Source organism: Ranitomeya imitator, chromosome 2, assembly GCF_032444005.1.
Source record: "Ranitomeya imitator isolate aRanImi1 chromosome 2, aRanImi1.pri, whole genome shotgun sequence".
Taxonomy (NCBI): Eukaryota; Metazoa; Chordata; class Amphibia; order Anura; family Dendrobatidae; genus Ranitomeya; species Ranitomeya imitator.
The window spans coordinates 716164761-716188339 of NC_091283.1; the positions used below are offsets into that span (position 1 = coordinate 716164761).

The window sequence follows — 23579 nt, forward strand, 5'->3', positions numbered from 1 at the left end:
AAATCTTGTTTGGTTTGTTGAGAACTGAAAATACCCCTCAAAATCCTTACTTATAGCACGTAAATGTTACCTGGTTTCATAAAAGATACAAATAAAAGCACTGAATTCAACTTTATCCATTTAGAATTAGATGTGTAGAAGACAAGGCCAGCAGAACGGGCAGCTGAATGGGGTGTCCCGGTTGTAAGAAATTATTAAATATTCACAAGATAGGTAATAACTTCTAAATCCATGTGGGCACAAGTGATGAAGCCCCCACTGATTGTCAGAATGAGATACCTTTTATTTGCATTCTTACTTAACAGGAACCTGTCGCCAGTTTTTTCCGTATCTGAACAAATACCACCACCTCCATCAGCGCCTGTGCTGCAATCTACAAAGTTGTATTTTATCCCTTGACTCCCCCTGTATATCCCCCAAAAACCTTTTGAATTGCTTCCATACTGTCTACAAATCCAGTCCAATCAGGGTCATTGCCGCGGCATCTGTCCCTTGTCTCCGCTGGTAATCGCCGTCCTACAGCTTAGATTGATGCGGCTGACATACAGCTGCATCCACTTAGCTGAACCAAATTTTTCGCCTGCACAGGGACATCGTTGGCTCACACAGGCCCCACCGCGAGCCGAGCATAAAATATAACTGCGCATACATATGAAAAAAACTAATGACTGGTTCAGTTTAAGACGAATCTGTCACCGGTTTTCACAATAAAACTGCATACAGTATTAAATACATCTTTTATAGGTATAGTTTGAGTCCAATAGTGATGGGAAGGGAAGCCTCATGCCTGTGCCTTTACGAAATGCACTAAGCAGCCTGAATTTAGGGCTCTAACCGAAGAATTTGAGAACAGGTCATTCTGAAATAGAGAATGCTATTGTAGGAATAGCCCCATTAATTCATGTGGAGATGCTATTTTTAATCAGAGCAAGTTTGCTGCCAAGAAAAACAGGAGGCAATGGCTTCCCTAATACATTATCCATAGTGGCAGAACAGACTGTACATTATCTACAGAAGGATAATGCACAGAACAAAGTGATTTAAAAAATATATATATTATTTCTGAAAATGCCCCTTAGTAAAGCTTTCCTTTAAAGGGAACCTACCAGCTAGCCATGCCCCACAATCTCCATGTCTCTGTCCCTCTTTTTACACTGATTCCAACAAGCCTCTTTCTTTTGTTTTCCGTCTAAGTCATTTCAATAAAATAGTATATTTAATTTTGCCATGGGAGATGCAAATCAGTGGGTGTCTAGTCAAGGACTAGTTATGTTATCATACCCCTGTGAGTGTGAGGAACATGATTTGCAAGAGTGGCATCACACCGGTTGCTTGCCAATCTCACGCATGTCACCCACGTCAAGGATGTGACTGTCAGTGCCCCTGGCAGTGTGCAATGAAGCCTGGGAACGTACACTCCGGCTTCATTGCGCACTGCCAGGGAGGATGACAGTCACTCGTATGGGGCAGAATAACTGAACTGATGAAATTAACTAATCAGTCCCATAGTGGCACCAGATGTACCCCATTGATAAAGAGGTCTGCTCAGTTTCTATCATGGTGTCCATCTATTTAACTAGAAAAAGAGTGCATAAAGTGATCACAAAATTGTTTAATTTTAGAACAAAAATAAAGGCTTCACTTTCACTCCTTCATCCTACAGAGGAGCCAGCAAGGACGCAAACGTATTAAAAATAGCAAAAAGTTTACATCCAACCAGACACAAAGCTGAAAAATAACTATAAGGACAGATTCCTAATTTTCTTGGTGATGTCCTACAAATTTGAATAAAAAATATACTATGCTAGTAATACACGTAGTAATACACATGATTTTGTAAGGGTTAGGCTAGTTTCACACTAACGGTCGGCAGGGCTGTGGACGAAAGCCTTCTTCCTCTGTGAAGCCCCGCCCACTGCTGTGCCTCTTCCTTCAGCTCCGCCTACGTCTGCATGCATCCTGCTTACCCTATCTTTAACAGAAGGAAGGAAGAGGCACGGCATGGAGGAAGAAGGCTTACGTCCCCAGCCCTGCCGAACGCTAGTGTGAAGCTAGCCTTAGTGATCAGGAGGCCACAGTCTTAGTTAAAGAAGGTTTTACCTGTTGAAGTCAAAGGCAAACCCATGCAAAAACAGCACCAAACAGGACTTGATGTAAAAGCATTCTGTTATTACTGCTTTCCAAATCATAATCAATGTTTAATACTTGGGTCTTAAAATGTAAATGGATACACTATCGAATGGAGGAAGAAGATGTTCACATAGGAAAGGTTCATGTCGTTTGACAAATAACATTACTTTCTATCTGTCTAATCACAGGTTTACTGCTAACCTCATCTCGGGAGTGCTTGATTACAAAACTTTATTGGACATGTAAGTCACATTATTTGTATAATTCACAGCCTGGCAGTACAGATGCATTTTGTAGTTATAGTTTGTTATTCCAATATTAATGAAGCAGCAGCGAGATAGCTAATGTAATTGTGCCATACAATAATACTCACTACATTTATTGACTTTTTATTTCACATTCTTCTTACTGCATGAAAAAATGAACAAAAATGTGAGCTGTATCGACTCGAGTGCTAGAGGAAAATATAGTGCAGTAACTTTCATAGACTTTTTTGACAATCAGTATATTGAAAAAATGATTCAAAATGATTTTTCTAAACGTGCAAAACTGGATAACGATAAGGTGAATAAATTCATAATATGTAAAAATTGCAAACTTGCTACCTTTAAAGGGATTATCTGGGACATTTATTATTTTTACACTTGTGGCTAAGCACTAACAGTAAGTTAGTAACGATCTCCCTGTTCTGCCCAGTGCCAGTCTCTGCTGGCACAGAGCGGTCATGGGTGCCAACTATTCAGCAACTTCCTGATGTCACGTTAACAGAGCAGCAGTGTCCTTCTCTAATAATCAGATATCTCTGCCAATGTCATGCCGATTGACAGACAGCTCCCCGCTGCCTAACTGCAGGGAGCCAGCTGTCAATTAGAGTCATGTCTGCAGTGACGTCCCATCGACATAGCAGCCTGGAAGAGAAAGAGCTGCTCTGATGACGAGAGATGAAGTGAAGCAGGGAATTTGCCTTCTGAGCTGGCAGAGATCGTCACCTTGCAGACAACCTGCCAGTTAGTTCTTAGCCCCACACACAAAAATAATAAAAGTCCTGAGTAATGTATTCAAATGTGAGATGATCAATAACTACAGTATAGTCCCCAATACTTGCTAGCTGTTCAAAGACACGTTTTATAATAGTTATACAGTTGTTTCCCAGCTAATTAAAAATGGAGCTAAATGATCTCTACGTACATAGATAACTTACTGATACAGTCCTGTCAGCGCTAGGTGCTGGTACAATTCTCCAGCAGAGCATGGAGCCAGTTTAGCTATCAAAATAAACAGTCAACTCAGTCCCTTCACTAAATTCTACATTGTGGAGCACAGAACCCGAAACAAGGCAGCCAGGCCCCAGAATGCAGTGGCTAGGATGGCATCTGAAATAACAGGAGGATATTAATAAGCAATGTAACTTACTTTGTACAGATTTTTTACTTAAATCTTTAATTTACTGAAAAACCCCCTTGTGGATATACACGGCTCAACATAGAAATTGCAACACCAAAAAGTAAGTGAAAAGTTATCAAATGATTGAATCACAGGATGGATAGTTATGTTAATGATATTCAAATACTGGAAATCTAGAAAGAAAACTTCAACACATTGATTTATTTAGCATCAAGTATGAGCTCCACATGGAGAAATCCTTGCACTTAGAGCCTTGGATGCTATGAATGAGGTTATTAATGGTTGTTTGAGGAATTGTTTATCGCGTTAAATGCCCTTGGACAAATTATCGAGATCTGCTCCTGACAGCTCCCTTTGCAATTGGCAACCAATGACCAAGGATGTGCTCGATGGGAGACAAGTCCAGAGACACTGCAGGCCATTAGAGCACATATAGACAATACAGGCTGCTCAAAGTAGCATTAACAACATTTGGCATGGCATTGTTATATTGAAAAATGGCTCCTGGGACACTTTGGAGAAATGGCTGTACCATTGATTCCATAACCAAATTAATGTAATGATGAGATATTAGCTCTTCCTGGTCTCCAAACCAATCTTCAGCTATCATTATGTCCAAGAAAAAAATCAGGATTCATCGCTTAAGAGGTTAGACCTCTATTCCAGCTCTCATTGCCGCCTTGTTCTGCACCATGATGGTCTTGAAAGTGGTGATGTGAAGTCAATGGAGCACGTGTAGCTGAACATATGTCTCTAAACCCAATGTCATGCCAACACCTTTTGACAGTCAGGTGTAGACACTGTTTGATCCCTTAGGCTTGGTATAACATGTACAATTTGACTTACAGTATAGAATGGATCGCTACGCGCCATTCTTCCATTCTGATGATCTGTTTGAGCAGAGGTTCACCTCTGTGCAACTCTTGTCATTCCAGTTTGACGCTGTCAGCCTATGCGAGTTCCAATCTGCTCAAGTTATAAACCAGGGTCTCCCAGTTTAAGGATTCGGTTTGTAACAAGTGACAGTTACTGAAATGTCAATGATCAGGAGGCATTGCACAATAATCCCATCAGACATGATCCAATATTCGAGGTTTCATATGACTGAAAAATGTTTGATTTTAATCTGGCTTTTATGCCCCTCCCATATGCCACAGATTGAAAATGTCATGATTTGCCGATCTTGCAGACATCTATTACATCATTGATATGAATAACTTTACGTCTTGTCCTTCCAGGTGTTGCAATTTCAATATTGAGGAGCGTATATACACACGTGGAAGATTTGCAATCTGTGATCTCAGAATCCTCAGATTCACACATGGTCAAAATTGTTGGTACCTCTCGATTAATGACAGAAAAACTCACAATGGTCACAGAAATAACTTGAATCTGACAAAAGTAATAATTAATGATGAGCGAGTGTACTTGTTGCTCGGGTTCACCCGAGCACACTCGGGTGGTTTCCGAGTATTTATGACTGCTCGGAGATTTAGCTTTCATCATGGCAGCTGAATGATTTACAGCTACTAGACAGCTTGATTGCACATGGGGATTCCCTAGCAACCAGGCAACCCCCACATGTACTCAGGCTGGCTAGTAGCTGTAAATCATTCAGCTGCCGTGATGAAAACTTAATCTCCGAGCAGTCATAAATACTCTGAGGTCACTCGAGCGTGCTCGGGAAAACCCAAGCAATGAATACGCACGCTCATCACTAGTAATAATAAATAAAAGATCTATAAAAATGAACAAATGAAAGTCAGACATTGCTTTTCTACCATGATCCACAGAATTAAAAAAATAAATAAAACTCACGAAATAGGTCTGGACAGAAATGTTGGTACTCCTGAAACTAATGCGACAAAATGGACATGTTTAATCAAGGCATAACGAGAAAAAAGTCGAAATGCCAGAATTATGTTTTTTTGGTTGCCACAACATTGCATTAAAATGCAGAAACGGTGATCAAAAGATCGTATCTACACCAAAATGGAATAATTAAAAATGTCAGCTCAGCACACAAAAAAATAAGCCCCAACCCAACCCGAGATTGCGAAAAATGGAGGCGCTACGGGTATCGGAAAATGACGCAATTTTTGTTGGATTTTTTTTTTACTTTTCTTGGAATTTTTTTTCACAACTTAAATAAAATAGAACATATACATGTTTGGTGTCTATGAACTAGTAATGAACTGGAGAATCATAATGGCAGTTTTAGCATTTAGTGAACATGGTAAAAAAAAACAACAACTGTGAGATTGCACCTTTTTTGCAATTTCACCACACTTGGATTTTTTTTTCCATTATCCAGTACACGATATGTTAAATCAATGGTTTTGTTCAAACGTACAACTTGTCCCGCAAAAAACAATCACTTACATGGCCTTTTTGACGAAAAAATTAAAAAGTTATGGTTGTAGGAAGAAGGGGCGCAAGAAATGAAAATGCAAAATGCAAAAATACCCCTGGTTGTTACAGGGTTAAAAAACACAAATGTAATTTTAAAAAATTAACAATTTAGAACAATTTGATTATTATCATTTTATTTATAAACAAAGAAAGTCCAAGGCACAGCCCCCGGCTGAGTGTCACATACATTCAGAATAAAATGCTTTACAACTATACCAACAAGAACATATCGCAAGGTACCTCACAGAACAACATTAGTAACGTGCAGCATTTAAAACTGTAGGTTGAAACTGTGATAGAGAGAGAGTAAAGAGAGAAAGAAAAGGAGCTAGAAAAAAAACTGTTGGATTTCATTACAAAGCAGCGCATCATAGGGACAAACTATAATTACTATAATTATTTTCTTAGGATATTGTATTTGTGCTTGAGGGATAATGGATTCAAACTGGTCCATATACAGTTGTGTGAAAAAGTGTTTGCCCCCTTTGATTTGTCATCCAAGTGCAGTCCGATTTACGCCGACACTGACAATGGAGAAGGTGGAGAAACTGAGTTTCCAGTACCTATGATACCATTCTCTCATGCAAGATAATCGGATCACAGGAAGCTGACATTTGGCTCAAACTCTGATGAGAATTTATGCTGAGAGCCATTGCAATAATCGATCCTATTCTTTCTGAAGAGAGAATGATTGCTTGTGTGAACGAGGCCAAAGAGTGCTAACAGTCCATGGATTAGGGGGCCAAAATACTTGCCTTGTTCTGGCAACCCATGCTAGTGGAGCGCCCCCAGACACAGGGCCACGTGTTCTCGGTACAGCGCCTCTCTGGTTCGGTTCTGAGGCTGTCACGGTGGCTAGACCTGGTCCGCGACCCTGTTAAGGGGCGTCCAATAAAGGTGGTACAGTCTATCAGGGTTTCGTGATGCCACCTGTGGTGTTCGGTCAGGGTGACCAACGCTGCTGTGGGGTCCGCTGGGGTGATGGAATGGCAGCTGCATGGTATACCTTCCCACAGGTGAAGTATGTCTCCAGGGCTTCCCAGTGAGGTGAATGGTGATGGTGTGAGGTGCAGTCAATAACGAGGACACAAGGTTGCAGTCTCTTTACCTCTTTACTGAAGACTTCAGGATCCGCAATCCAGAGCACATTTAACAGGGCTATCTGAGACCGGCCGGTCCGATGGGCACATCCAGAATTCCCTTTGCAGGTGGAAATCGTTGCCTACCAATAGCGCCTGTGTGTTGTAGTGCTACCCTGCTGAGCATTCGGAATAGTCCTCACAACTTCTGTTCTCGTTCGTTCTTTCTAATTCGTTCCAGATGTTTCTAGTTCAGCGTCCCCCAGGTATGTTATGGCTAGGACGCACCCGTATGACAGGAAGGCCTGGAGTTCTCCTGGGACCCTAGAGACGCCCCTCTCCCACAGTTGCCCCCTATGTCTTCGTAGGTATTTAGGTGAGACAGCCAACCTATAATTAACTGTCCTGCGGAGTATGAAGTAAAGCATAGAGTTAGTTACTCCCTTGGTGTTCCGGCCACCGGCTACGCACCTCAGTAGGATGTTGCCTCGGTCTCACGGCACGACTCCTACTGGCTCTCCTTTGTGCTTGATCTCGTTTCTCACTGTTCCACAATATCCTTCGCTTCGTGTCTCTTTCTTAGGATACCGCCGCGGGGTGTGCAGGCGCGGTTCTGTAACGTTCTATTCTGGTCGCTAGGTGCCTGCCAGGTTCCCATGCCTGACAGGGACCCCCCTGTGTCTTCTCCCTGCAACACCCCCTGCCATCAGCTTTACAGTTCTATGTAAACCTATGGAAAACCAAATCCGCTGTGCCCATGGTGCGGAAAATACTGCGCGGGAACGCTGTGTTGTATTTTCCGCAGCATGTCAATTCTTTGTGCGGATTCCGCAGCGTTTTACACCTGTTCCTCAATAGGAATCCGCAAGTGAAATCTGCACAAAAAACACTGGAAGTCCACGGTAAATCTGCAGGTAAAACGCAGTGCCTTTTACCCGCGGATTTTTCAAAAATGGTGCGGAGAAATCTCACACGAATCCGCAACATAGCCTTAGGGTTAGGATTGGAATTAGAGTTAGGGTTGGAATTAGGGCTAGGGTTGGAAATAGGGTTAAGATTAGGCTTGTGGTTAGGGTTATGGTTAGGGGTGTGTTGGGGTTAGAGTTATGGTTAGGGGTGTGTTGTGGTTAGGGTTTGGATTAGGGTTAGGATTATGGTTAGGGTTGGGATTATGGTTAGGGGTGTGTTGGGGTTAGGGCTGTGGTTAGGGGTGTGTTGGGGTTAGGGTTGTGATTAGGGTTATGGCTAGAGTTAAGATTAGGGTTAGGGGTGTGTTGGGGTTAGTGTTGGAGTTAGAATTGAGGGGTTTCCACTGTTTAGGCACATCAGGGGTCTCCAAACGCAACATTGCGCCTCCATTGATTCCAGCCAATCTTGCGTTCAAAAAGTCAAATGGTGCAACCTCCCTTCCGAGCCCCGACATGCGCCAAAACAGTGGTTTACCCCCACATATGGGGTACCAGCATACTCGGGACAAACTGGGCAACAACTATTGGGGTCCAATTTCTCCTGCTACCCTTGTGAAAATAAAAAAACTGCTTGCTAAAACATCATTTTTGAGGAAAAAAAAATATTTTTTTATTTTCACAGCTCTGCGTTATAAACTTCTGTGAAGCACTTGGGGGTTCAAAGTGCTCACCACATATCTAGACAAGTTCCTTTGGGGGTCTAGTTTCCAAAATAGGGTTACTTGTGGGGGGGGGTTACTGTTTAGGCACATCAGGGGCTCTGCAAATGCAGCGTGACGCCCGCAGACCATTCCATCAAAGTCTGCATTTCAAAGCATCACTACTTCCCTTCCGAGCCCCGACATGTGCCCAAACAACTGGGCAACAACTATTGGGGTCCAATTTCTCCTGTTACCCTTGTGAAAATAAAAAATTGCTTGCTAAAACATCATTTTGAGGAAAGAAAAATTATTTTTTTATTTTCACGGCTCTGTGTTGTAAACTTCTGTGAAGAACTTGGGGGTTCAAAGTGCTCACCACATATCTAGATAAGTTCCTTGGGTGGTCTATGGAATGCCCCCAGACACAGGGCCACGCGTTCTCAGTAACGGGCCTCTCTGGTTTGGTTCTGATACTGTCACGGTGGCTAGACCCGGTCCATGACCCTGCTAAGGGGCGTCCAATAAAGGTGGTACAGTCTATCAGGGTTTCGTGACGCCACCTGTGGTGTTCGGTCAGGGTGACCGACGCTGCTGTGGTGTCCGCTGGGGTGATGGAATTGCAGCTGCATGGTATACCTTCCCACAGGTGAAGTATGTCTCCAGGGCTTCCCAGTGAGGTGAATGGTGATGGTGTGAGGTGCAGTCAATAACGAGGACACAAGGTTGCAGTCTCTTTACCTCTTTACTGAAGACTTCAGGATCCGCAATCCAGAGCACGTTTAACAGGGCTATCTGAGACCGGCCGGTCCGATGGGCACATCCAGAATTCCCTTTGCAGGTGGAAATCGTTGCCTACCAATAGCGCCTGTGTGTTGTAGTGCTACCCTGCTGAGCATTCGGAATAGTCCTCACAACTTCTGTTCTCGTTCGTTCGTTCTTTCTAATTCGTTCCAGATGTTTCTAGTTCAACGTCCCCCAGGTATGTTATGGCTAGGACGCACCCGTATGACAGGAAGGCCTGGAGTTCTTCTGGGACCCTAGAGACGCCCCTCTCCCACAGTTGCCCCCTATGTCTTCGTAGGTATTTAGGTGAGACAGCCAACCTATATTTAACTGTCCTGTGGAGTTTGAAGTAAAGCATAGAGTCAGTTACTCCCTCGGTGTTCCGGCCACCGGCTACGCACCTCAGTAGGATGTTGCCTCGGTCTCACGGCATGACTCCTACTGGCTCTCCTTTGTGCTTGATCTCGTTTCTCACTGTTCCACAATATCCTTCGCTTCGTGTCTCTTTCTTAGGATACCGGTATGAGGTAGTGCAGATTCTCTCCATCTGCAAGTCCGTGGAAAGCAAGACCTTCTGCGTCATGTCCAAAAGCAATCTCTTCGCAAAGTCTTCTTTCTATGTAAAACCAGTAGGGAGCACCTTTAAGAAGGTGCAAACTATATACAAAACAGTTTTGGAATCATTCACTGTTCATGATCCGGCAGTCTTTGAAACAATGATAACTTGTGCAAAGTAGAAAAAGGAATGAAAACAATAGGGATCCCGGGTCAACAAAGGGATCCCTTTAAGAAATAACCCTGGATGGGTTTAAAGCAGCAAAAGCAGGAAACAGTTAACTATTTACATTTGTCGGGATTTCGAGATTTATTGCTGCGACGGTGCGTTGCATGGCACCAGTCGGAAACGCACACTTCCTGACCGGGGAAGGTCTGTATCCGAATTCTCGTCCAAAGCCGTATCACCGTGATGGGTTTGTCTCTCCAGTGTGGTCAAGTCATTAACAGGTTTGATATGGATGTCAATTTTTATAGCAGATCCTGCAGGAGTACTGATACGCACGGTGGTAGTAATGCTAGCATCCGCTAGGTCAAATACCAGGGAACGTCTGTCATTAATCTCAGTCGCGGCAGTAGGGGGCGCCACAGTAGGTTCATATCGTTGGACATTCTTGGCATACCACCCCTGCTCACTCCGGTGGTGGGTGTAGGTCACATGGCCCCCCTGCACAAGCTTCGATTAGGGGCCCCACCACGGGACTGAGTTTCCACATTATAGTTGGCAACAAAGATTTCGGTCGGCAGTCCCGGCTCCAGTATGAAGCCCCAACCCCTCTTCGGGTGAAAGGCTAACACTATCCCTCGTGTCACCGGATCCCCTTTGCCACGTTTAGTCTTAGATTTCGGTACTCTTTGGGCAGTCTGTTTCGTTTGTTCTCGGTCTTCCCATTGTGCAACTAAGCATTGTCTGCACTGCTCCCAGGTGAGCCCAACAACGTAAGAGCCCTCCTGTCTGGACCCGTCTGGCTGAATCTTGGGCACATCCCATTCAAAGATCACCCCCTCGGGACTCACGTCTAACGGTTCGCCCATAGATATCGGTAGCGGGGGCAGTATCCCCTTCATGGTGTACAGGGTTGTCACCCCAATCTCGGTAACGGGAGGCTGGTCACAGCTGGGATGGGGAGCGGTCACCGGAGCTGGATCGGTTGGCGGGGCAGGGTCGCTTTTGGTACCTGCGTCTGATGTGGTTCCACCGTTGTCGATCGGCTCTGCTGACAAGGACGCTGGAGTCTGCGGCGGCTCTGACCACGGCGCTGCCTGTGCGATCTTCTTGCACAGCTCCGACTTCCATTTCTACGCTGTCGCCGACCCCTCGCCTGGAGTCGGGTGGTTCGATGCCTCCTCCGGCAATTCCAGGGGATACAGATCCCCCTGTGGAGGTAAGCCCTGGTCCAGCTCCGCTGGGATGCAGTGATCCTGGGTCACTTCGTCGTCGTTCAGGCACTTGCTGGTTGCCATCTCCTCTCCTGGCCCTGCGGCAGCACACACACGAGGCTCCTGAGCTCGTCATCCGGCAGCCGTAGTTGGAGGGGGCGGATGCTGCTGTTCACGCCATTTTCTCGATCTCCTCCCATGACACGCCATCCTTCTTCTCCAGCGCTCCTCGTGGCACGGCAATGGCGGCGGTTTTGGCGGGAATCATGCGACAATCAGCAATACACAGTCCTTGCAATAAATCACAGTCCGAACACGTTTCAATCACAGTTCCAAGGCACACATGACCTGCTTCTCAGGCTTAAGTATGATCCTGTTCGTGACGCCAAGTTGGAGCGCCCCCAGACACAGGGCCACGAGTTCTGGGTACCGGGCCTCACTGGTTCGGTTCTGAGGCTGTCACGGTGGCTAGACCCGGTCCGCGACCCTGCTAAGGGGCGTCCAATAAAGGTGGTACAGTCTATCAGGGTTTCGTGACGCCACCTGTGGTGTTCGGTCAGGGTGACCGACGCTGCTGTAGGGTCCGCTGGGGTGATGGAATGGCAGCTGGATGGTATACCTTCCCACAGGTGAAGTATGTCCCCAGGGCTTCCCAGTGAGGTGAATGGTGATGGTGTGAGGTGCAGTCAATAACGAGGCTAGGACGCACCCGTATGACGGGAAGGCCTGGAGTTCTTCCGGGATCCTAGAGACACCCCTCTCCCACAGTTGCCCCCTATGTCTTCGTAGGTGTTTAGGTGAGACAGCCAACCTATAATTAACTGTCCTGCGGAGTTTGAAGTAAAGCGTAGAGTCAGTTACTCCCTCGGTGTTCCGGCCACTGGCTACGCGCCTCAGTAGGATGTTGCCTCGGTCTCACGGCACGACTCCTACTGGCTCTCCTTTGTACTTGATCTCGTTTCTCACTGTTCCACAATATCCTTCGCTTCGTGTCTCTTTCTTAGGATACCGCCGCGGGGTGTGCAGGCGCGGTTCCGTAACGTTCTATTCTGGTCGCTAGGTGCCTGCCAGGTTCCCACGCCTGACAGGGACCCCCCTGTGTCTTCTCCCTGCAACACCCCCTGACACGGGATGTTGCCTGAATCCAACCCAGTCAGCTTCTGACTAACTTCCTATCCAACCCCTAGTTTTACCAGTGTGAGGAGTGGCCCAATAAATGAAGCCTTTTGCTCCCCCTAGTGGCCGGAGTGTGAAGTGTAATGTGTGCTGGTGATACCTGGCCAGTAGAATTCCTTCAGTGCCATCAGACGTACCATCACTCCCCTTAGTGGCAGAGTCTCATACTGCAACGACCAGATCTCTGGGGCGCTGCACTAGGGCACTAGCTATATGTAACCTTGTCAAAAATGCACCACAGCAGACAATTTATTACTTTATAATAGTTTGCCATCAATGTAGTCAAGAATAAGCCTTTAAAGAATGAACCTTCCTAAGCCGTCTATATGGGCATGTAGGTCATAGGAAGCTGAAGAAAATGATACCTCGAGATCTGTGATCTGATGTCTTATTTCAGAGAAATCCAAGTTTTTCTTAATATGTAAATGAGATGTTCAAGACTATGGGCCGGACCCTGATCTGCATGAGAATCTGCCTCCAGAGATTATTGTGAATATTGTGAATTAAAGGGGGCATTACCAGGGTAACACATATAGATGAGGAGAGCAGACTGTCAGTCATTACATGTCTCACACTAGTCACAATCCCTTTCATTCATGATAAGTTCTGAAAGCAGATTCTCTGGGAGATCAGAGTACGGTACACAGATCTTCACAGCTCATTTACATATTAAGAATAACATTGCTATCTCTAAAATAAAACATATGATTGCAAATATTAAGGTATCATTTTATTCAGCTTCCTATGACCTACATGCCCATATAGGCAGCTTAGGAGGGTGGATCCTACTGATACATTCCCAGTAAGGCTAAAAAAAAGAGAAAAGGCTAAGGCTAAATTCAAAGAAAATATATTGCTGGACAATTAGTATAAATATATTCATATGTCATGCTGTAAATATTGGTAGTAACCCTAATTTTACAGTAGAAAGGAATAACACTCTGGTGTGGAAAGACACCTGATGTGCCTATGTGACAGATGATCAGTTCCCCATGGGAAGGCAACAACTGAAGGATGGAGGGCTATTGTAATTTATGTGATAACAGCATGTGGAAAACAAAAAATGAGAATTGCAGTGATGCAAATGGATGAGCCTTCCAGGACAGCATAAGTTTTATGTGCATTAATATTATCACGCTAAAGGATCAAAACTTTACCATCCACTGATTCATTTTAGCCTGCCAAGAAACCCCTAATATATTAATGAAAATAGTTTAACTGTAATCAGATATCTCACTTACTTATGTACTGTCTGTTGAGAAAATACCTCTGTTAATCCCTTTCCCCAGAGCCTGTTTTCACCTCCCCGACCAGGCTAATTTTTACAACTCTGACCAATGTCAATTTATGAAGCAATAAAATCTCTGGAATTCTTCAATGGTTCCCACTGATTCGGGGAATGTTTTTTCGTGATACATTGTATTTTATGTTATTGGTAAATTTAGGTCAATATTTTTGACATTCATGTGTGAAAACATCGGAAATTTTGACGAAAATTTTGAAAATGTTGAAATTTTCAAAGTTTATATTTTTATGCCCTTAAACCAGATAGTTATATTGCACAAGATAGTTAATAAGTAACATTTACAACATGTCTACTGTATATCTGCATCATTTTTTAAACATATTGTTTAAGTAAGTTAGAAGGGTTAAAATGTTATCAGCAATTACTGATTTTTCCATCAAAATTTACATAACCATTTATTTTAGGGATTACATCCTATTTGAAGGGACTTTGAATGTCCTATGTGATAAAAAAAAATATCCAAAAGGGATATCATTTTAAAATTTACACCCCTCAAAGTGCTCAAAACAACATTGAAGATTATTAACCCTTTAGGGGCTTCACATGAATTAAAACAATGTGGAAGGAAAAAATAAACATTTGAATTTTTCACAAAACAATTTTCCTTTAGCCCGAAATTTTTAAATTTTCACAAGGATAACAGGAGAAAATGGACCATAAAATTTGTTGTGTAATTTCTCCTGAGTATGAAAACACTCGTTATTTTGTGGAAAACTACTGTTTGGGTGCACAACAGGAATCGGAAGGGAAAGAGCGCCATTGGACACCATGTCGCGGTTGCAGAGCCCTGATGTACAGTGGGGGAAAAAGTTTTTAGTCAGCCACTAATTATGCAAGTTCTCCCACTTAAAAAGATGAGAGAGGCCTGTAATTGATATCTTAGGTAGACCACAACTGAGAGTCAAAATGAGAAAATGACCTTGTCTGATTTGGCAAGATTTATTTTGTAAATTATGGTGGAAAATAAATATTTGGTCATTAACAAAAGTTCAATTCAATATTTTGTTATATATCCTTTGTTGGCAATACAGAGGTCAAACATTTTCTCTAAGTCTTCACAAGGTTGGCACACACTGTTGGTGGTAGGTTGGCCCATTCTTCCATGCAGATCTCCTCTAGAGCAGTGATGTTTTCGGCCTGTCGTTGGGCAACACGGACTTGTAACTTCATCCAAAGGTTTTCTATGGGGTTGAGATCTGGAGACTGGCTAGGCCACTCCAGGACCTTCATATGCTTCTTACGAAGCCACTCTTTCATTGCCCTGGTGGTGTGCTTGGGATCATTATCATGCTGAAAGACCCATCCACGTTTCATCTTCAATGGCCTTGCTGATGGAAGGAGATTTGCACTCAAAATCTCACGATACATGGCCCCATTCATTCTTTCATGTACACGGATCAGTCGTCCTGGTCCATTTGCAGAGAAACAGCCCCAAAGCATGATCTTGCTACCCCATGCTCCACAGTAGGTATGGTGTTCTTTGGATGCAACTCAGCATTCTGTCTCCTCCAAACACGACGAGATTTGTTTCTACCAAACAGTTACACTTTAGTTTAATCAGACCATATGACATTCTCCCAATACTCTTCTGGATATTCCAAATGCTCTCAAACAAACTTCAGATGGGCTTGGACATGTACTGGCTTAAGCTGGGGGACACATTTGCCACTGCAGGATCTGAGTCCCTGGCGGCGTAGTGTGTTACTCATGGTAGCTTTAGTTACGGTGGTCCCAGCTCTATGCAGGTCGTTCACTAGGTTCCCCCATGTGGTTCTGGGATTTTTGCTCGCCGTTCTTGAGATCATTTTGAACCCACGGGGTGAGATCTTGTGTGGAGCACCAGATCGAGGGAGATTATCAGTGGTCTTGTATGTCTTCCATTTTCTTATTATTGCTCCCTCAGTTTATTTCATCACACCAAGTGTTAAGTGTCGAGTTCCCGCCGCTGCACAGGGAGAATCTCAAACCATCTCCGCTGATGTCTCCCATTCTCCTCCAGCTGTAGTGGAGCCTGCTCAGCAGAGACGTCGGTCCCAGCGTCTGGCTCAAGCTGATACTGTGCAGCTGGTTACTGCTGTCTTCCAGGCTCAGCCATTGTAACCAGTACTGATCAGCGGCGAGCAGGCGTCCTTGGGAGTAAGTCCTGCTTTTCTTCTTCTGATCATGCCCAAGGGATGACCTCTCATTGGAAATCGGGAGTCAAATGCTCAGGTCCTGTAGCAGCTCCTATTGGACCACTTGGAAGGTCCCGGAGAGCTTCCGCTACAAAAGGTTCGCATGGCCGCACGGCCATGGGCTAGTATAAACTGTGTGGCGGAATAAAGTTTTTTCCAATCTTTCACCTGGACTGGATGCTGTTCCATATTTTATTTTGCAGTTACTACATCCAATTGGGTCTGTGGACTTGGAGCGTGCATCTTTTTTTCTGATGTGCTGTCAGCTGTCTTTTTTTTTTAACCCCAGTAGCGGTGTCGAGCGCAAGGGGTCTACAGGAATTCTTTCCCTGAGTCTTGGGACACAGTTCTGTGACTCTTTGCTTGCACTCTTTGTGCGGTACCGCGGCCCTGTGACGCAACAGGGTTCGCTTCCTTCATACCGGGTGAAGCTAACCCGTGTGTTTATCCACATTATACCGCCTTATAGTCCGTCATTACTCAGCAGCAGGTTCTATCTCTGCACGGTGGACTCTGGGCTGCGAACGCACCTTATACCATCCTTATAATTATTTGGTGCATTTGGCTAGCCCTAACACTAAGCTGCTTGCTTATTGCAGATTCAGTCTTCCCAGCCTGAAACAGGGCTACAATTTTGTTTCTGATGTCTTTTGACAGCTCTTTGGTCTTCACCATGGCGGAGTTTGGAGTGTGACCGTTTGAGGTTGTGGACAGGTGTTTTTTATACTGAGTACAAGTTCAAAGAGGTGCCATTACTACAGATAATGAGTGGAGGACAGAGGAGCCTCTTAAAGAAGAAGAAGTTACAGGTCTGTGAGAGCCAGAAATCTTGCATATTTTTAGGTGACCAAATACTTATTTTCCACCATAGTTTGCCAAAATAAACCAGACAAATGATTTTCTGGATTTGTTTTCTCATTTTGACTCTCATAGTTGTGGTCTATCTATGATGTCAATTACAGGCCTCCCTCATCTTTTTAAGTGGAAGAACTTGCACAATTGGTGGCTGACTACAAACTTTTTTCCCCACTGTAACTAAACAGTGGAAATTCCACTGACCACATTTTGGAAACTGCACACCTCAAGGAATTTATCTAGAGGTGTGATGAGCATCTTGAACCTACAGGTTCTTCACAGAATCTTACAAAGGTAACAGGAGAAAATGGACCACACAATTTCCCTTGAGTACAACAATACCCCATTTGTGGTGGGAAACTACTGTTTGGGTGTACGGCAGGGCTCGGAAGGGAAGAACCATTTGACCTTTGGAGCACAAAATTGGCTGGAAGAGATAGCAGATGTCTTGCCACATTTGAAGAGACCCTGATATGCCAAAACAGGACAAAACCCCTACGAGTGACCCCAATTTGCTTCATACATTTTTATAATGTTGAGCAATAAAAATAAAAAAAATGCATTTTTCCTGCAAGAATTGGAGTTCCGATTTTCCTGAATGTGGCAATACCCCAGGTGTGACTGTACAGTACTGTTTTACAACATGGCGAGGCTCAGGAGAGAAGGAGCACTATTTGACACTTGGAGAACAAATTATCGTAGAATAGTTTGCTTGCAGACTCCATATACAGAGCCCTTAAGTGCCAGAAGAGCAGAATTCCCCCTTAAGTGACCCCATTTTGGAAATTACATACCTCTCGGAATGTAACTATAGTTGAAACCAGAAGTTTACATGCACTATATAAAAAGACACATATACATGTTTTTCTCAATATCTGTCATGAAATTTGAATAAACCTTTCCTGTTTTAGGTCAATTAGGTTTACCATAATTATTCATATTTGCCAAATGCCAAAACAATGAGAGAGAGAATGTTTTAAGTTTTGTATTACTTACTGCCAGTAATGGAATGATTGCTTTCCTTGATTACTACTCTCATGTCTGGCCTCATGTATGCATAAGATCCAGCCTGCACATGTTCCTCTGTTTACTGGCTGAACTGATGAGCAAGCAAATCTCTAATAGAACACAACAATTAGATTGATGTAACTGGTGTCCTCTGCTGAAAAAGTCTGCATCCCTTAGAGCTGTGGATTCCGCTGTATGTCCATTGGTTGAATAGTCTTTAGAACAAGGCCAGCTCCTCACAGAGACCATCGGCATAATGCAATCTCAATCTTGTTGTGCCAAAGCAGAGAGGGAGCTCCCTCCCTGGCTGTGCTAGCCAATCTATATTGCTGTCACAATTGACAGCAGCATCTGAGTGGTTAAACGCCCATGATGGGCTCTAGCATGGATTGCTGGCATTGCTGTAGCGTGTCAGCTGTAATACAGAGCTGATACTCGCTGATGATCGCACTGGCACTGGGAGTGAGCCCGTGCAATCGTCACGCCGTACATGTATAGCGGTTTGTGGGAATGCACCTCCAGCGGTACCATGCGTGAAGGGTTTAAGGCCCCATACATATTAAAGTCATCTGAGCAATAACCCTATCTCTATCTGGATATTATATTACTTGTTAATGAGGAAAAGATAACCGTCACTCCGTGAGTGGACTAAGATCTTCAAATTTATTTCTGGAACATGCAGTAAATACAGACAGGACAGCTCAGTCGGCAAAAGAAAATTCATTTTGACCAGAAGGTCATGGTTGATCACGGTTAAGACCTTCTGGTATAAATCCATTGGTTTCGCTAACTGAGCTGTCCTGTCTATATTTTTGTTAATGAAATATATTTGAAGATTTTAGTCCACTCATGCAGTGCCACATATCTTTTCACCATTATCATCTGACAAGCTCATGTGCCTGTGCACATGTAGGAGGGTTATACTGCAAGACTAGTGAGCTGGAATCCCTTTTATCTGCAGTCTATCACATGAATCCTGCATTTTTTTTACCAGTATCCCTCTACAGCCCCTATTTCAAATTTTCAGATGTTTCTTAGCTAGTGGGAGTTGACTAACTGCTCTGATTTCTCCCACATGCTGTACACAGAAAGGATTCCTGCTCTTTCCTCCTTTTGTAGCCCACAACCAGAAGCAGCAGAGGCATAAAGGAAATTATACAGCAGTACTGAGCAGTGTAGCTGGGAATCAAGCCCTAGGACTGGAAAAAATACTTGGTTGAGGGAATATAGCACGGATCTGTCAGTGTCACTCCCCTTTCCATAGACATCAAATAGGATGTATAGCCTGTCACCTCACTGTTCTGACAGTCTATCTTATGTTGAAGATGGAGTTGGGCTGTTTTTCAGAGCTGATATTGAATTTAGTGGGCAGATGGGATGAGGAAAGTGGCTCAAAAGTGGAGAACAAAGCACAATTCTCTGATAAGATATATTACAGTGTTTCTTATATTTTCCTATACTATTAATTTATGCTGATTGTTGAAAGAATAATTCCCACTTAGAAAGTAACCTTTTTTTTAACTGTAAATGTAACGTGTATACATTTTGTAGTAGGGGCAATGATACTGTTTTGCTGCCTTCATAGAGAAAATAGCTTCTAAAGAGTGATTTGACAAGAGCAATACTCCATATATCAAATTTGGAGCATGATCCTCCCAACTGTGAGTGCAGGGAGAGTTCAATCTCTTCGTAAACAGCAGTCACATGAGAGGAGTGCTGGGTGTATATAGCGGTGTCACTGTAACTGCAGCATGTTCTTCTGTACACACCCTTGCATAGTAATGAACATTCTACAATTGTGCTCATCAGCAACGCCATAGATTGCCTTTATTTCCATAAGAGGACATTCACACTACATTGGCATATGTCGTCCTTTGGCTTCCATGTTCATTGCCCAGTCAAATATATTTACAGGACAGCATTATTTCATTGTGGATTACAATAACAATCCTTTTTTTTCAATGTTTTAGGCATGATCTGCCTGTAGACCTTGCTCGAGGCCAGCTGTCTGGACAACGTATGTGTATGAAACAATACTATGGGCTATTTTCTTCTTACCGTCTTCCAGGCTCAACAAAGGATACTCTTGTGGCTCAGGAAAGTAGTATCATGCCAGAGCCGGAGCACATTATTGTTGCATGTAACAACCAGGTGAGTTCTTTCATGAGTGACCATGTACTCTGGCCCGATAACCGGTACTGTTGTCACAGTAAATACTGCTCACCTAGGTAATGTTTTATACCTGCGACTATTCCACAAACACAATTACGTTTTCAATGTTTTTACTATTCTGATATATTTTTCTCTACTCTTTCATAGTATCCAGTAGGGTTTGTGGTGACATTTATCAAATTGAACAGTCTTTTATTTAGCTTCAAAAGAAGGAACTTTTGATGAAAATCATCTGTAACTTGGATATGTTTACTTAACACTTAGAGTGCCAAATTTGGGGACTATTAACCCCATTCCAAGTATAACTGGGAACACCCTTTAATTTCCACTGTTGCATATTGGTTATACCCTGCCACTTTAATAGTATGGTATATAAATATACAGACAAATAAATAGTCATGGCATAACTGATTCTGTGTCCTGATGACTTCGTTAATAAATTGTATGAGTCATTGTTGAACCGCATGGATGCAGTCCTTCAAGCTCATGGAAGTCACACAAAATATTAAATATGACTCTAATAGCACCACAACTTCATTCACCAATGTTATGCAACATATATTTGTATTTTAAATTAATTATTTGTTTGAATATTACATTACTTTCTGTGGGCGACAAAACTTTTGTCTTGCCAAAATCTAACCATTCTGTGTCCATCAACTGATCAATATTCTGCATTGATGCCAATTTATTTTCTTAACCTAAACCACATATCGGAGGGTCTCAGCTTTCAAAAGAATCATTTATACAACCAATGGATGAATTTACCATGAGGTTATAAGCTTTTATTTACATAACATGGATAAGCGACATAACTTCTGTCAGGGAGTGTAAGTTGGTGTTAGATCACTTTGATTGTCAGATTATGGTCATGGAATTAATATTTTGCTTGCAATATATGTTTAATGATAAGGTCCTAGACTGAAAGCAGGATTCTTGGAATCCATAATGCTGTCTATGGTTGGTACGCTATAGAAATATACGACAGTCCATTGAGGAGAATGTGGTGCTCGAATAAGGTCCAGTCCTTCTAGCGAGAAAAACTCAGCATTCAATTTTGAAGTGAGTGAACAAAAACTTTTTAATGGCAATTCAAAGAAAATTTTAACATTTCTTTCCTAATCTGAACCTTCGTCAAAAACTGATTGCTGCAGTATAGGAGATCATATGCAAAGTGACAGCACAGCGAGAGTGTGTCCTTAGTCATCTTATAGCTCTCATAGAGCATATGATCCCATATACTTCCACAATCAGTTTTTAACGAAGGTCCGGATTAGGGCCTAAAATTTTGTGTTTGAGTGCCATTAGGGATGAGCGAGTAGTGAAATTTTCGGACTAGCTATACTCGTAACAAGTAGGTCTTAATACTCGGGTATTCGTAACGAGTAGCGAGTCCAATGCAAGTCAATGGGAAATGCAAGTAATTTTATGCTGGACCCTACAAAGCAGTCTGGGGGCCAGAAGAAAAGGCTGAAATTGGTGCATGATTATTTAAAAGCAGGCGTTATAAAGCTTTGTGTTGGTTAACGCAGGAAGAAGCCACCCATCATCATCACAAAGGGTTCACAATTCTAAAGGTTGGACTACTGTCCTTGTTGTTCCACTGCCACTGCACAATGTGCAGGCACAGTATCTTCCAAAAATGAGCCCAAGGGTCTGTATCATGGTTGACGCAGGAAGGAGGCCTCAAGAGCCACACAATTATGAAACTAGACTACTAGCACGGTAGTTCCAATGCCCAATGTGCAGGCATAGACATAGTGTTTCCAAAAATGAGCCCAAGGGGCATGAAACCATGGTTGATGCAGGAAAGAGGTCTCATCACAATTGCCTCCTATGGGAAATAATGAATAGAACACTGTTTCTACATGAGGTACGTGTGGCAGAAGCAAGAGTGGGATACACATGTATATTAGGTTAGGATGATGTCATCTGGAGGGCTTAAAAACTGTGGCGAAATCCAGTCCTTATTAAATTTTATCACAGTCAGCCTGTCTGTATTCTCTGTAGTCAGCCGTGTGTGTATCTGTGATGATCGGCCCAGCGGCACTGAAAACACACTCTGACACCACACTAGCAGCAGGGCAGGCCAGCACCTCCATGGCATATAAGGAGAGGTCTGGCCAACTGTGCAGCTTGGATGCCCAGTAACCAAATGGAAATGAAGCGTCAGGAAGCACGCAGGTATGGTCGCTTAGATACTCGCTGATCTTGTTGTTCAACTTCTGCCTCCTTGACATTGTTACCGGTCCACATAGCCCTTGCTGATGAGCCAGTTTATTGAAGATGGCACAGTTTGTGAACATTTTCTCCTCACCTCTTTTGGAGCTGCTGGGCATGTCTCTCCCCATTAATGCGTGCTGTTGCAAAGAGCTGGTACCTCTGCTACCATCGGTGTCTGAGCCTGATGTTGTCATCAAATGATCGACAACGGCCCTCTTGATAGATTCAATTGTGAAACCCCTTGGTGACTGCAACAGTAGCGAAGGAAATTTGTCCTTGTACCGTGGGCCGTGAAAGGTGGCCAACCAGTATAGGTTGCTGTTGAAAATGTGGATCACGCGAGGGTCTTGGGACAATTAGACATGAACTGTGCCATGTGTACCAAGCTGGATTGAGGCAAATGTTCTGTGGTCCCAGAAGAAGGAACAATACCCATCCTCTTCTCACACTGACTCTCCTCCAACTCCACCTCCTCCTCTTCAGCCCACCCATTCTGGTCAGACCTGAAGCTGAGGATGGGACATGGGTCCCCTTGGTACCACGTAAAAATAAGTCCTCTCCCTCCTCATCTTCATCACCCAATCTTGCCTCATCATGATATTGGCTGGGCTGGGTAGGATCACCCAGTGTGAAATCTTGCTCCATACCCTGCTGATGGGCACTCAAAGATTCCTTGTTTAGATTATGCAGCAATTCTTTCAGCGTACATAGCATGATAATAGCCTGATCACCGCTCACAAGGTTGGTGCAGTACTCAAAGTTCTCAAGCACCTCACAAATGTCATCGATCCACACCCACTCGACAGTTGTTATGTGTTTTAGCTGAGTCGCAGTCTGACGGGCATGTTTAAGCTGGTATTCAGAAAGTGCCCTCTGCTGCTCACTAATCCTTGCCAACATATGATATTTTGAGTTCCACCGTGTTGGCAGGTCACAAATGAGTCGGTGCTTTGGCAAGTTGAATTGCTTTTGAAGCGCTGCAAGATCAGCAACAACGGTAGAGGAATGGAGGAAATGGGCACAAACATTGGGCACCTTCTCAAGTCGGTATGGCAGGTCAGGGTATGTTTTGATAAATTTCTGAACCACTAGGTTCAGCTCGTGAGCCATGCATGGCACATGTACCAGCTTCCTGAGCTTTAATGGCGCCACCAGGTTACACCCACTATTGCAGACGAGACCGGGTTTGAGTTGCATTGGGGAGAGCCACTGATCGGTCTGTTGTTTTATTCCTTGCCACAGCTCTGCTGCAGTGTGTGATGTTTGAGCTAAAGAGATCAGCTTCAGCAGAATGTGTGGCTGCTTTGCTGCTG

The 23579-nt window shown here is 43.6% G+C and overlaps 1 protein-coding gene across 2 annotated transcripts in view; it reads left to right on the forward strand.

The window, feature by feature from the left end:
- CHAT (choline O-acetyltransferase) overlaps window positions 1–23579 on the forward strand; it is a 210109-nt gene that overhangs the window by 44232 nt on the left and 142298 nt on the right. For both annotated transcript variants that reach the window (XM_069753141.1, XM_069753143.1), the window contains exons 5-6: window positions 2319–2372; window positions 19842–20022. In XM_069753141.1, the coding sequence (XP_069609242.1) occupies window positions 2319–2372; window positions 19842–20022 (235 nt within the window). The remainder of the gene's footprint in view (window positions 1–2318; window positions 2373–19841; window positions 20023–23579) is intronic.